Source organism: Aotus nancymaae, unplaced genomic scaffold (assembly GCF_030222135.1).
Source record: "Aotus nancymaae isolate 86718 unplaced genomic scaffold, 86718_ANA_hifiasm-v0.15.2.pri h1tg000040l, whole genome shotgun sequence".
Classification (NCBI taxonomy): Eukaryota; Metazoa; Chordata; class Mammalia; order Primates; family Aotidae; genus Aotus; species Aotus nancymaae.
Genome location: NW_026988454.1, coordinates 73160514 through 73176204, shown reverse-complemented (window position 1 = coordinate 73176204; position 15691 = coordinate 73160514). Strand labels below are relative to the sequence as shown.

General features: G+C 36.8%; 1 protein-coding gene across 1 annotated transcript; it reads right to left on the bottom strand.

The window, feature by feature from the left end:
* Positions 1–3547: 3547 nt before the first annotated feature.
* Positions 3548–3985, bottom strand: LOC105711436 (glutathione peroxidase 1-like). The gene has a single exon (XM_064360411.1). It carries the CDS (start codon positions 3983–3985, stop codon positions 3548–3550), a length of 438 nt encoding a protein of 145 aa, XP_064216481.1.
* Positions 3986–15691: the final 11706 nt, after the last annotated feature.

Sequence of the window (15691 nt, the reverse complement as noted above, 5' to 3'; positions counted from 1 at the left end):
TTTAGCTCCAACCGTTTAAACTAGTTAGTTTTTGTGTCTGTCTCATGGTTAATATTTTTGAAAAGCTGTAAGATCTCTGTTTGTTGCTGTTTGTATTTTTATATGTGCATGTGCACATGTGTGTTTGGCATGTTGTGTCTACATGGATGTTTGTTTCTTTCACGTGTTTGTATATTGTCTACATGGTACCAAATTCACTTAAAAACAAATGAACATTCATAAATTTAAAAAGTACAAATACTTTTCAAGGTCATGTGACTTTGGTAATTCTTGGCAAATAATATTGATTTAATTAAAACAGGCATGTCTGTCAACACTAAATCTAATGCAGATACAGAGCTTTTATCTTTAAAAGACATTTAAGATCAATCTTATCAAAGCATTAATTTGACTTAAGAACAAATGAATTGAACATATGAAGTGGGATAAACACACATAATTTTAAAATAAAATTATTTATAATATGTTTAATTTAAAAGTTTCTCAAATTTCTTTGACAACTATGCCTTTAGAGATTTGCTAAGTTAACTGATATTCATAAAATTTCTAGACAATTTCAAAATAAAATAAAATACTGAAACATCAATTACAGAACATGAGGTTTATGTTTTTCTACTTTCAGTTTCATACTGCAAACAAACAAAATATATGTGAGTCTGTTAGTATTTCCTGTTCCACATTTTAAAAATTGAGAAAAGATTTTTTTAAAAGTATAAAATGTGTATTCATAAAAAGTATATGATTGACAATTAAAAATTGCTTACTTTCTAGGATTTCACTACAAATTAAGTATACGAAGAGTTAAAATTCTAGTGAATATACATAATTAAAATTGCTAAAAATAAGGGAAACAATTCTGTATGCCAATTATACAAGAAAAGCATGATGTGTTTTTGGTGAGGAAAGATAAAAAGGCATAGAAGATATGTGAGTGTGAGTGTGTGTGTGCGTGTGTTTTTTTTTAGACAAAATTACTTTGTCTAGTCTAAAGTGTATTCAAAGATTGTATCAGAATACATAAATGGAGAAAGGAATGTTATAAATAAAAATAAATGGATATAAAAAGAGGAAACAGTGCAAACATGAATCTTATGTGGTTAAACTGATTAAAGCTAAATGAATTTATTAGAAGGGTTTAAAGTGAGCCTTAATATAAAAAGTACACTGATATACAACTAGTATTTTGTCTTTTTTTTGAGACAGAGTTTTGCTCTTGTTGTCCAGGCTGGAGCGCAATGGCGAGATCTCGGCTCCCCAAGTGCTGGGATTACAGGAGTGAGCCACCGCACCTGGCCTAAAGCCTTTTAAATAAACTTGTACTCCTTCTCTGCAACTTGCCTTGGTCTCTTACTGCCTTATGCACCTCAGTCAGCTTCTTTCTTCTAAGAAGGCAAGACTTGAGGTTGCTGCAGACCCATACGGATTTGCCACCAATAACTCAGAAATCTTTCACTGGTAACAAGCCTATATAAACAATCACTATTCTTGCTGCAATTCATGCAAAAAAAAAAAAAAAAAAAAAAACTCAGGCCAAGTTAATGAGACTAAGCTCAGTTTGCAATTAAATTGGACTTAATGTAATTATCTTTGATAAAAATGGGGGAATGGCAGAGATAAAAATTATGTTTCAGAAGAAAGCTATAGTGTACCTGTTATTAGAATCTGTTATTATATATCTAATAACAGTGTACCTGTTATTAGAATTAGCTCTGCCCATTGTTTTTACATTTTAATTATTTACCTACAATCTGGAATGAATCCTGAATTTTTTGTTTCTCCCAATATCTGACCATGAGTCTCCAAACTAACATTTTAAATCTTTCTCCCATCCTCTGACTTGGAATCCCTAAAAGTAAAAACTGCTTTCCTAGAGCTCTACAAACTATAAATGGCTGCTTGGTAAACAGGTGTCAGAGATATTATCTTATATTTAAACTGCAATCCAGGAAAATCTGTTAGATTGCCTTTACATCCTGTTCTGACTGAAGGTACTTCAAACCTAATCTTGGAATCTTCTCAACTAACTGTCCTCTAAACTCTAGAGAATCTATTGTCCAGGCTGCTCCAAATATTAACCTTTGTTTTCTTCTATTTCCATTGAAATGTAAATCTCTCTCTCTCTTTTCTTTGATGGGGTCTTGCTCTGTCACCAGGCTGGAGGGCAGTGGTGCGATCTTGGCTAACTGCAACCTCCGACTCCCTGGTTCAAGCTATTCCCCTGCCTCAGCCTCCCGAGTAGCTGGGACCACAGGCATGCACCACCACGCCCAGCTTTTTTTTGTATTTTTGGTAGAGATGGGGTTTCACCATGATGGCTAGGATGGTTTCAATCTTCTGACCTTGTGATTTGCCCGCCTCAGCCTCCCAAAATGTTGGGATTACAGGCGTGAGCCATCGCACCTGGCTGAAATGTCTCTTATTAAAGACTTCTTGGCCTGTACCTTATAGAGACTGAATTCTAATGGAATCTCTTAAAATGAGACACAGCTGTTTAAGTGGACTGACCTTTACCCAGGAATGAGAGACTGGTTTAATGAGATCCTTTGCCACTTAGCGACCAACTTGATTCTTCTCTCTCCATAGCCTTCATCTCAACTTTTAGTGTGTAAAACTTCTAGCGAAGTTTCAGACAGGAAAATGTTAGGCCCAATCGAGCAAGATCTCAAAATATGGTGCTCTGGCATGCTGAGTACCTTGAATTAAGAGAAATTGGGTGGCCTTAGAAGCTGCCTCTAAGAAACTTTTGTTTTCTTTCTGTACTTCTTGTGAGAGGAGTCTTTTTACTGCATTCTGTTTTAAATGTAAAATGTGATCTTTATAACAATTTCCAAGACCAATTAAAAGGCTTTACTGCAAAGTATCAAAACAGAAAATAAGATAGGAAACTGACTGAATTCCTTGGATTATACTTTACATTCCCTAAAAAAATTATTATAAAAACAATAATACTTTTACGTACTAAATTAGATGTGTAGAAACATTTCATTTCAGTGTGAAAGGTGTTGAGAACTTGTTTTCTGTAAGAGCATGAACATGATATACATGTTTTATTTTAAATTTATTTTTTAAATTAGGAGACAGGTAAATTTTTACTTACAGCAATACAACTTGGGAAAAAGATGGAACACAGGCTGAGGAGTCAAAGCAATGTAATAATAAACTACAAATGATAATGATGATGAGTAATGATGATGATAATGATAGCTAAAATTTATACCTTACAAAGGACTTACCATGTACCATGAACAACTTTAATTAGGGGATGCGTCTGTGTGTTGTATATATAGATGAAGAACTACTTCGCGAGGTTGGTGCTTTTTTTTTTTTTTTTTTTTTTTTGCCAACACCTGGCACTTTATTAGTGGGGAAACTCGCCTTGTTCGGGCAGAGAGACTGGGATGGACAGGACCAGTGCGCATTCTCGAGGGGGTATTTTCTGGAAGATCAGGTGTTCCTTCTTGTAGGTTTAAAGGAAAAACCCTCATAGATGAAAACGCCTCAGAGAGCAGCGCTGCAACTGCCAGGCAGCCGGGGTAGGAGGGGCGCCCTAGGCACAGCTGGGCCCTTGGGACAGCAGGGCTTCGATCTGAGGCTCGATGTCAATGGTCTGGAAGCGACGGCTGTACCTGTGCACGGGGACACCGTCAGGGCCCACCAGGAACTTCTCAAAGTTCCATACAACATCTTTGCGGCCTACCGGAGACCCGGTGATGAGCTTGGGGTCGGTCATGAGCGCAGTGGCATCGTCGTTGGGCGTTGGCAGGGCCTCCCGCAGGAAGGCGAAGAGAGGGCGCGACCCCGCACCGTTCACCTCCCACTTCTCGAAGAGCTTGAAGTTGGGCTCAAACCCACCACCAGGTCGGACGTACTTGAGGGAATTCCGAATCTCTTCGTTCCTGGCGTTCTCCTGATGTCTCAACTGGTTGCACCGGAAGCCAAGCACCACCAGGCCCCGGGGCCCGAGGTGCCGCTGCAGCTCGTTCATCGGGGTGTAGTGCCGGACCGCGGTGCCTCAGAGGGACGCCACATTCCCGATAAGCAGCGCCTTCCCCGCAGGGAACCCGGGCTCGCAGGCTCCCCGCCGGCCAGCGGGAGCGCCGAGAAGCGCACACCGACTGGGCCGCCGCCGCTTGCCGAGCAGCACACGTGGCGCAGCTAACCGAGAAGCTAAGGGAGCGCCCCGAAATAGCCGGTTAGTGCCATTTTTAACCTCATTTTACAGGCGGGGAAAACAAGGCAAACGATGTTTCAGTACCTTGTCCAAGTGCACACTATTAATGAGTACCAACTGTGTTAAAGGCCTAGCAGTTTGTATGGAGAATTAGAGACAGCTGGAGTAGCCCAAACTGCTTCAGAACTGGTCTTGGATATTAGCGTATGTAAGTAAGCACATATGAAACATGTCTTTAAGAAACTGATTATGTTTCATGGAAAACTGGCATTAGAAAAGAGTGGGACAAAGATCAACATGCGAAAAATGGAGAAACAAATGTAAAAATCTTTGTTCCATAGCTGGAACTTTTTATTTTAAAATTTTTAAGTTACGATTGACATAACATGGCTTTGGAAGCAGATGGATTTGAGTTTGCAGTTCGTCTCTACAGTCTTTTATATTTTCTACCTTGATAACCAAAGATAAATTACTATCTTGTCTAAAATTTTGGTTACTCATTAATTGCTGTACATATTTCCTTGTGAGATGTGAAAGGATTTTATGTGAACCTTGTGCAGAGCCTCTTAGCACATATGGTTAGTTCAAGAAGGTTATTTTACTACAGATTTTCTCCTTGAATCATTGACTTCTGCAACACATACATTTTCTAAATCTTAATCTCCCAGGCTTCCACCTCTTTTTTCTCAACCTAAGCAAACCACCTTGCCTCCTACCCACAAAGAAGTATCTATCAGATTTAAACTTTATCAGTTTTACTTGATCTAGTTGGAAAGACTCATTAAACTAATAAAGATGCAAATGGATCTTTAATTATAATTACATATTCTTAATATAAAATTAATATACAGTTTTGAGGATATATACCCTGATACTATTTTGAAGATGGAACATACTATCTGGATAAATGATTTTTAAACTGTAGCCCATAGACTAATCAAAATGAACTAAAGTGTTTATTAAAAGGAATACTCCTGCTCCACTTGATAACTTCTGAATTAGTGACTCTAGGATGGGGCTCAGTAGTATATATTCTTAGCAAGCTTCCCAGATGCATCTCATCAATAGAAATCTGAAAGTCACTACATTTTAAGCCAGATTTATGTATTGTTCACTCACCAGGAAACTAATATAATGCCTGCTGCATAGTTAACGCCCAATAATCTTTTAATGAAAAGCTAGGTGGAACAAGTGGAAGCCTTTCCCATTTCTGGAAAAAAGTATTGCTATTAAAGTACATTCACCTCTGCACGTCCCAGACAGTAGCAGAGCAGAGCAGCTTTGCAGTGAGACTCCCTGCTCCAAGGCACAGGGCTCTATTTGATCTGGAGAGTGCTGCTTTCACAGGCACTCTTCCCTCTGGGCTTTTGCACTTGTGTCTCTATATTCCTGAAAGGTTCTTTCTTTAAATAATCACAGGCTTGCTCTATAACCACCTTTAATTTTTTTGCTCAGGTGGCACTTCGTAATTAAGGTAAAATTCTTTCCCTGAGTTCCTAATTCACCTTCCTTTTTTTTTTTCATGCAAAGCATTTAGTATTTCATAATATAAAAATAATTTGCTAATTTTTTTTGTTTATTCAGTGTCTCCTCAATCTGGATTATAAGCTCCATGAAAGTATGGCTTTAGTTTTATTTGCTCCTTGCTGTTAGTCCAAATATCTAGAAAAATTCCCTACATATAAGTGCTCAATAAGCACTTGTTGATTGTAACTTATGTAACATTTTAACCTTTCAATTTATGTGTTTGGTATCCAATAGAATCTATCTGAATATATATTTATACATATGTATATTCATATATATATATATATATATATATATAACAAGTGTCATTTCTCTCTTAAATTTTTAATCATTAGGTGATAGAAAACAGTACTTTTTTAATATCATCAAATAAAATTTACATGCAATCAAAAAGTATTTTCAATACTGTGGTTCACATAAACAGCAATTGGGAAAAATGATCACAAGTAAAATAGTGTAAACAAAAACATTGGTACTTACTTGTAATTGAGATACGAAAGTTGACAATTTCTTTTTTATCTAAATATTGTAGGTTTTCAAAAATAAAATCAGAAGAATAACATTGAAGATAGTCTTTCCCAAGCTCCTAAATAAATGTAAGAAATATCTCTTTAGTGTTTTAGTGATAGAACAATGTTTGTTTTTCCTGATATGGTGAATTTCAATTCAAATAATTTATAAATAACTAAAATATATGTTAATTTCAAAGAATTAGGGGTACATTAAACAATATCTGTCACTATATTTCTGTCCATTTTGCTCTTGCATTTCTCACCATTTCTACTGCTCACATTTTAGGGCAAGCTTTCATCTTTATTGCAGACAAACTTTACAAATTATGCAAACTTAATGTAATAATTTAAAAATTGTTATAGAACTTTAATTTTTTGTCTTTCTGATTATTTGACCTTTGATCTATCATTCCGGAGGACCAGTCTGCTTCAGGATCTAGGCAGTGTGCTGAGTAGATTATAATGTGTTGCTGAATGAAAACAGTGAAAAATATGGAAAATATGTTTCACTCCCAGTGCGATTTTGCAGCAAGATAATTGTGCGGTAGTGAATTTTACTGAGATAAAAATAATTCATATTACTTTACTTCTACCTTTACATTAACAAAGGGCAAGGACTTAGTACTTATTTTACAGTTTCCTATTGTTGAAAAAAGTTCTTCTTCCATTGTGGCAACAGGTGCTGATTACTGGTGGTGGGAGAACTTTAGAAAGGGAGAGTAACCTGAAAATCTGCCTCTTTCTGTTTTGGGGAATAGGGATTAAAGTATAGGCAGGAGGAGGAAAGGAACAGAGCCAGAGAAATAAGAGAAGTCTGAACATCCAGACTTAGGAGGACTCTTGGGAAGGCATGATTGTGTTTTGGAACATAAGGACATGAGATTTGGGAGTGGCTCTGGCAGAATGATATGGTTTGGCTATGTCCCCACACAAATCTCATCTTGAGCTACAGTTCCCATAATCCCCATGTGTCATGTGAGGGACCAAGTGGGAGGTAATTGAATTAAGGAGTCAGTTACTTTCATGCTGTTCTCGTGATAGTGAGTGAATTCTCACAAGATCTGGTGGTTTTATAAAGGGATCCCCCTACCCCCCCACACACACTTTGCTCTATACTTCTCCTTCCTGCGATGATGTGAAGAAAGTTGTGTTTGCTTCCCCTTCCACCATGATTGCAAGTTTCCTGTGGCCTCCTCAGCCATGCTGAACTGTGAATCAATTAAACCTCTTTCCTTGGCCGGGTGTGGTGGCTCATGCCTGTAATCCCAGCACTTTGGGAGGCCGAGGTGGGTGGATCACGAGCTCAAGAGATCAAGACCATCCTGGTCAACATGGTGAAACCCCGTCTCTACTAGAAATACAAAAAAAAAAAAAAAAAAAAAATAGCTGGGCATGGTGGCGCGTGCCTGTAATCCCAGCTACTCAGGAGGGTGAGGCAGGAGAATTGCCTGAACCCAGGAGGCGGAGGTTGCGGTGAGCCGAGATCGCGCCATTGCACTCCAGCCTGGGTAACAAGAGCAAAACTTCGTCTCAAAAAACAAACAAACAAACAAACAAAAAAAACCTCTTTCCTTTATAAATTAGTCTCCAGTATATGATTATTAACATCATGAGAATGGGCTAATACAGTACTCAACTGAAAATCCTATTTTCAATGAACTTTTTTCAAAGTTTTCACTCTATAATTGCTCTTACCTCATTATTATCATTTGTGCATTCCCTCCTTATCTTCCTAACACATACTGTTCTATCATTATGTAGTTATTTGCGTATATATCTGTTTCATGTCTGTAAGCTCCATGTATTTGGGGAGTCTACCCATTTTACTTATTTACCACTACCTATTCAGGGCCTGATCACTGCCTGGCACATAGCAAACATTTTATATTTTTAAAGAATTAAAGGGAAACTTTAAAAACCTGAAAACTAGGCATAACATTTTTGCAATGCAGCTTTGATGCCTGCTCCATTATGTCTCTGTAATTATAATGTCAACACTTTGTAGTTATTTTTATTTTCTTTATCATCTAAATTAGTACTATCTGGTCTTTTCTTTGCCCAGGTAACTGTAACCCTTTGTATATTGTCTTAAGTGGACTTGATTTTAAAATGTGTATATTTTACAGAACAGGAGAAAAAAAAGACAAAAAATTATCAACTACAACTAAATGATCTGTGAGAGCTTTAAAAACTTACCTAATTCTCTGAATCTGAGAGTCATTGGTTGTATAAAAGAGTTATTTATAACTAGCTTCTAGAATTGTTAATATTTGTGATGTACTACAGACTGAGTCTTCACAAAATAGGTGTTAAACTAACGGCAGCTATTTAAAATCATAGAGTAGCACTCAGCTCACAGTGAGTACACAAATAGATACTGTATGATGTACACTGCAGCCTCGGGTCTTTATTTGGGCTACACAAATACAAAGCATTAGGATAGCATTTTCTTTTAACTCTTTATTTTCTGAAGATTCAAGTGATAAGAAATGTAACTTTCTTTTTTTGTGGGTGTGGGCATTGGGAAAACAGGGTCTTACTCTGTTGCCCAGACTGGAGTGCAGTTGCAGGATCTAGGTTCACTGCAACCTCTGCCACCTAGGCTCAGGTGATCCTCCCATGTCAGCCTCCAATAGCTGGGATTACAGGTATGCTCCACCACACCTGGATAAGCTTTTGTATTTTTAGCAGAGATGGTGTTTTGCCATGTTGCCCAGGCTGTTCTTGAACTCCTAGGCTAGGGCGATCTGTCCACCTTGGCCTCCTAAAGTGCTGAGACAACTGGAGTGAGCCACCATCCCCAGCCAGAAGTGCTGTTTTCATCACTTCTCAAACCCACAGAATAACAAATAAAATGCAGATGCATAAATGACTATCTTTTGGTATGTCTACCTGAAATGGTAAAGCACTTATTGTTGAACATGAGTCAAACATGGTGTTCAGCAAATAATATATGTTCAATATTCATTTTTAGCCTGTTAATTGTCATCTTTTTATTTTAATAATTATTTCTCACATTTTAGCTTTTTCAATTTGCTCCTGGGGCTCCGTATGCCTCTTACATTCTTTAATATTGTTTGTATTAAATTTTTCCCATTTAAAAACTTTGACAGCTTCTGATTCAACTGTTTCAGGATCATTCCTGTTTTTAAAGTATAAAGTAAAGCTAGCTCAATGTCTTCTCAATCAAATTATGCCAAAGAAACAAGTCATAATGATTCTGTACACAAATACATATTAAGCAAACCATTTCATATTTGAATAACTTAACAGATCATTGACTAATTAGTAGTAACTGAATATTAATTGGCCACCAACTGGGAATTTGCATAGTGTCATCAATATGGCCTAGCCAGTTACCCCAGATGAGGATAATCATTCTGCATGTAAGGAAATGAATGTGATAACATTGCTGACATTGGTGCTTTGGAATTTAAAACTACTGTCAGAACTTTAATCAAATTCTGTACCAATAGAAAATTCATATTATAATAAGGAAATATTAGAAACAATTTTAGTGTATATATTGCAACTTTAAAATCTTCATGTCTACTTCCTACTATGTCAACAAGAGCCCTATGTAAAGATTTGTACACTTAACTCTTTTAGATCTTTTTTCACATTGACATTAGAAAATAATTGCTAACAAGCACAGAGACTCTTTAAGCAGAAGAGTTGTTAACTGTGAATTATATTAAGGAACCTGCTTTAAAAATGTTTTATCTAAATATTAGTGATACTGCAGAGGGCGAGAGAGTCACTCCTACTGTAAAGAGTGTCACTTGACAAGTGTAAAGAGTAGAAAGTAATTACCAACTAGAGAATCATTGGATGTCCTTATTGGACATGTTAAAATTATTTATAGGAAATCCTCACTTTTTAATAAATGTATTCTCTTCAATTCTGGATAAGAGGTTCATGACATCTCACTTTTGCATTGATTTAAATTATCTATTCTGTTACAATCCTGTTTGTTTTCATAGAATTATGCCAACTTTTACAAATAAAAAACATATTTATATATTTTTTGTGTAATATTTGATAAAACATCAAGATAAGCAACTGAACTTCTGGTTTTATATACTTTTTTAACCATTGTAAAGTGAAACTATTAAATAAGACCCTAGTAAGGTAAATGCTGGATACTTTGTTGATCTTATGTAAATAGAAGACAGAAAGACTACACTGGGATGCTAGTTGTATGAGTTTTTCACAAATCATGCAATGGTAGTCATTCCCAAAAGTAAACACTGAGGAATGTTTTACCACCAACAGATTCAAAGTTGAATTTATGAAAGTATAGATTTCCCCATGAAATTAAAAAAAGCGTTTCAAAATAGCGACTCTTTGGAATTCTGTTTCAAACTGAACACTATTTCCCTAAATTCACCTTTGTGTCAAAGAAGTTGAAATCACATTGTAAAGTTCTAGGATTATCTTTTATCCTAGAAGTAATTTTGAACTGCGAGTAGGTGAGAGTGAGCTTATGCACACAGGAGACCCTTTGGGGAAGACTGAGTTGCCAATAAGTTCCTGAAGGTCCCTATTTGGGGGTCTTGCTGGGCCTTATAGAGCTGCCCTATAATTTAAGATTGTGAATTTTGAGGTCTAAAGTCCATTAACAGTGGACACAAACATAGTCTAGTTAGGCACTAGACCTAAGACCATTTTGACATGTTAGTTTTATCAGTGAAACCTGATTATCAGGCATTTTCAAGGTAGTTTGTATGAAGCACCTCTCTAACAGTACCAGTTATCAGAGCTGAGTGGAACAAATATGCAATCAAACCTTATTTATTTAGCTAGAATATATGAATTAGTTCCTGCTGTTTTAACAAGTATCCAACTGGCATTTGCTAGAATTAAATGATGATCTCCAAGTGAGAAATATAGTATGTTAGTAATCATTAGCATTTTATTGACCAATTTGGAATCACTGAATAAAACTAAAATCAAACAAATGGTTGTTTGAATAGTAAATAAGACTAAGAAAAAATAAAAGATCATTTCCCTCTGGCACTGTTAAATCTTTTCAAATGATTAATGAGGAAATATTAATGAAGTCAAAAATAGCCTACCTATCAGATTTCGACTGGACCCCCAAAGAGCAAAGAACACAAAATCAATTATTGAAATTCTTAGAGGCTTCCAACTCTTTTATATTTGGCAAACAATATTCCTAAAATTAACCAAATTGAAATTGCAATATTTATTGTCTCTAGTGAAACTTGTTTTAAAATTGTTTATATAGCTAATATTGCAAGGTTTTGCATAAATATTTGAGTCTGTATTTTCCCAAGGTGGTCAAAGAGCCTTTTAATACCTTCTCGAGTAATGTTTTCCCTTGTTTTGTATAGCACAAGGACACAATGGTGTACCCAGCACATTTATATTTCCTTAAAGTTAGGAAGCTTAAAGTTTTTGAATCTGTGAGGTCAAGTATGGATAATAGCAATAATGTTTTGTGAGATTACCAGTGAGCCAGGTTAAAGAAAGAAAAGAAAGAGAAAGGTGGAAACGGGGAGAAGATCAGAAATTACTAATAAGTACTTCTGTTTACTAGAATCATCACATGTATTCACTACTTTACGCCTTACACCTAACAATGATAAATATCAGTGCTGTAAATTTTAACAACAAAACAAATGAGGCACAGACAACTTAAGTAGCTGCAAGACAACTGACAAGTCTACTAGAGGAAAGAGGACTCCAACTTAAGACTCACTTAAGCTGCAGAACATACTTTTTCACTATATCCTGGATATCCAATACATCTCAAAATGCTAATCAATATTTAGCAGCCCCCTAGACACAGTATATGAGGGATCTTTAGGCCCAACCTATGTTTATTAGCAGAGTACTGGGATTAGTTGGAGACATTTATTGTGTATGACATAGTGGAGTGAGATGGGATGTGTTTCTACCCTATCGTGCAAACCTCACAGCATACAGTTCTCATGAAAGACTCCTTGGCCATAGTCCTGAACACTTTACAGTTCATACAAAGCCATTTTCTGTTCCTCTGTGTCTGCTACCTTTGAGAAGTCACAGAAAGCTCAGAAGACTAGTGGTGGGACCAATGCTGTTACTCTTCCCCTTTATATAAAGAAACATACCCTCAACCCCTACTACCGTATCTATGAAAAAGAAGACTGGGTTCATGCCTCCTTAGCTTGACATCCAATGGCTGCTCTCAGGTGAACTCCTTGCATTTCTTTTTACAACTTCTCAACACAAACCCTCCAATTTACCAAGCTGGTATATCTATTAATATATTCTATAGGTATAGTAATGAATTTTTATGTCAGAGACTGAGACTTGACTAACAGTATCAACATCTGTTCTTTTCTTTCTTTTCAGTAACAAAACTTTGATTTTATTTGGGATGGACATGCACTTCACTGAAAGATCACCTTTTCAGCTTCTTTTGTAACCAGCTGTTACCATATGATTATATTGAGTATAAGAGTGTCTTACTCCATTTTGTGTTGTTACAAAGGATTACCTGAAAGTGGGTGACTTATTTTAACAAAGGGCAGACAATAATGGGGCACAGAATTGGAACTATCAAGTCTTCCTGAACATACTTTTTTGATGGAGGTATCTCCTACCATCCTTTCAATTTCTGCCTAAGAGAACTAGTTTCTTGTGTCAGACAAAACAAATCAAAACAACCCTTCATGATGTTACCTAGTACAGATATTTCATAAAGATATGTGGATTCTCTTGAGTTCCTACTCTAAACATTCTTCAGAGACTCCATCCTTAAAATGAGAATTAGATTTAAGCATAGCACAAACAGACAAATCAGGGCCTTTTCCAGGTAGAGATCACTTCTACGTCGGGACAATTGTCAGCGTGTGAAAAATACTTTTTCCCAAAGCATTAAGAAATCCATTGCTGAGGGGAATTTCAGAATTCACAAAAAAAGTCTACAGTTGTCATTGTCTATAATCTAGAGAGGACAGTGGGCTCTGCTGCAGTGGAATTAGGTTCCCCAGCGGATTATGGTATCCCACAATAGCAGGGGTCAGGTGGTGGCCCATGACTTTTGGGCAAAATTACCATAATTAGCCACAGAGGTCTATAGCTGTGGCTAATTATTCCCAAGTCTCCTGGGAGTGAAATAGATGGGCAGACTCCTAATATGTTATTTAACTTATATAAGTAGAAAATTTTCAGGTCTATTGAACAAAAATAAGACTTGAGGTACTGCAATAGGGTTCATGGCCTCTTATTCAATTCTAAAACTTAAACTGTCTCACAGACCCAGAATGATTTGATTGACAGGGAGGCCAGTCCTCTTTGAGGAAAGACCCTAGAAAAGAGCCTAAATTACATACTGTGAATCTTTCTTCCTGTTCTCCCTGTTCTCTCCAGAGGCTATACTCCCTTACTAATGTGATGGAGAAAAAGCAAAAAACCAGATCTTATGTGGTTAATAGATACCAGATATGAGTGAAACCATGTGATCCAGTGGTCCAATTAAGGACTGATGGAAGGTGGAAGATGGAAGATGAAATCTGCCAAAGTCAATCTTGTACTAAATTCATTAAAATTATTTTTCTTATTTCCCTAATTTTGGAATATTTGGAGTAAATATGTATACTTAGTAAATGCAGAGTCCTCTCACTTGTTCTCTGTCCTATGCAATGAGAGCTGTTAATGCAGAAATATCCTATATATTTTTGTCTTATGGCATCCTTCCCTACAATTCTAAATCAAAAGCAACACCACATAACTGGTGGGAATTGCAGAGATTAGTGCCACCATCAAGGATTTAAGAGATAATGGAATAGATATTTTTTATCTATTTGTAAAACCAACATTATCTATTTTATCCTTATTTAACTTTTCTGTTTGAATTGTGAAAAAATAGAATAATCTTAGAGAATGACTCTGGATTATAACAATATTACTCAAATAATGCAATAATTGTTATTTGTTGTTCTGAATATGATATCTTTCCTGGAGCAAATAAATAGATGCTTTAGCTCCTTGTATGCTATTATCCTAGAAATTACTGTCTTTACTTCCAACCAGTTAACACAATCAGAAATAGTGTGCCTTCATGTATCAGGAACAGCAGCACTACTTACCATCTTTTCTAGGTACCCTTTAAAAAGAAATAGGCATAATGCCTGACCTCTTTAGATTTTAGAGCTAACTTGTAAAATATTTGAGCATTTAAATACATGTATTTACCATTTGTGATAATTAATGTTAGATATCACCTTGACTGAATTGAGGGATGCCTAGATGGCTGGTAAACTATTGTTTCTATGTGAGTCTGTGAGGGTGTTGCCAGAGGAGACTGACATTGAGTTGGTGGGTGGTGGGCGGTGAGAAGTGAGAGGAAGATTCTCCCATAATGTGGATGGGAGCCATCCCATTGGCTATCAGCATGGCTAGAACAAAGCAGGGGGAAAAAAATAGGATAACTTTGTTTGCTGAATCTTCTGGCTCTCTTTCTACTTCCCACACTGGACACTTGCTTCTGCTCCTTCTGCTCTTAGACATCAGACTCCAGGTTCTTCAGCCTTTGGACTCTGGGACTTGCATCAGCAGCTTCTCAAGGGTCTTGGTCCCTTGGCTACAGACAGAAAGCAGCACTGTCAGCTTCCCTGGTTTTGAGGCTTTCAGACTTGGACTGAGCCATTACTGGCTTCTCTCTTTCCCAGCTTGCAGACAGCCTATCATAGGACTTTGTCTTGTAATCTTGTGAGCCAATTTATCCTAACAAACTCTTTTTTGTATATGCATGTATCCTATTGGTTTTGTTCCTCTGGAGAACCCTGGATACTACAGATTTTGGTACCAGGAGTGGTTATTAGGGACAAAATTTTCAGAATGATCAAGGACTTGAAAGATGCAGGGGTGGTGATCCCAACACATCCCCATTCAACTCTTCTATTTGGCCTGTGCAGAAGACAGATGGATCTTAGAGAATGATAGTGGATTATTGTGAACTTAACCAAGTGGTGACTTCGGTTGCATCTGCTGTACCAGATGTGGTTTCATTGCTTGAGCAAATTAAGACATCTCCTGATACCTGATATGTAGCTGTTGATTTGGCAAATGCCTTTTCCTTCATTCCTGTCCATAATGCCCACCAGAAACAATTTACCGTCAGCTGGCAAGCCCAGCAATATACCTTCACTGTCCTGCATAATCTTGTTGGCAGAGATCTTGATTGCTTTTCCATTCCATAAGATATTATACTGGTCCATTACATTGATGCCATTATGCTGCTTGGACCCAGGGAGTGAGAAGTAGCAACCACTTTAAGGTTATTAGTGAGATACTTGCCATGTCAGGAGATGGAAAATAAATATGAGTAAAACTTACAGTCCTTCAATCTCAGTGAAATATCTAGGGGTTTGTTGATGTGGGGCCTGCTGAGATATTCATTTGAAAGTAAAGGATAAGTTGTTGGATTTGGCTTTTCTTACAATCAAGAAAGTTTCACAATGTCTAGTGG

Excerpts from the sequence above, each read along its gene's own strand:
- LOC105711436 (XM_064360411.1), bottom strand. The coding sequence starts at position 3,985 with ATGAACGAGCTGCAGCGGCACCTCGGGCCCCGGGGCCTGGTGGTGCTT.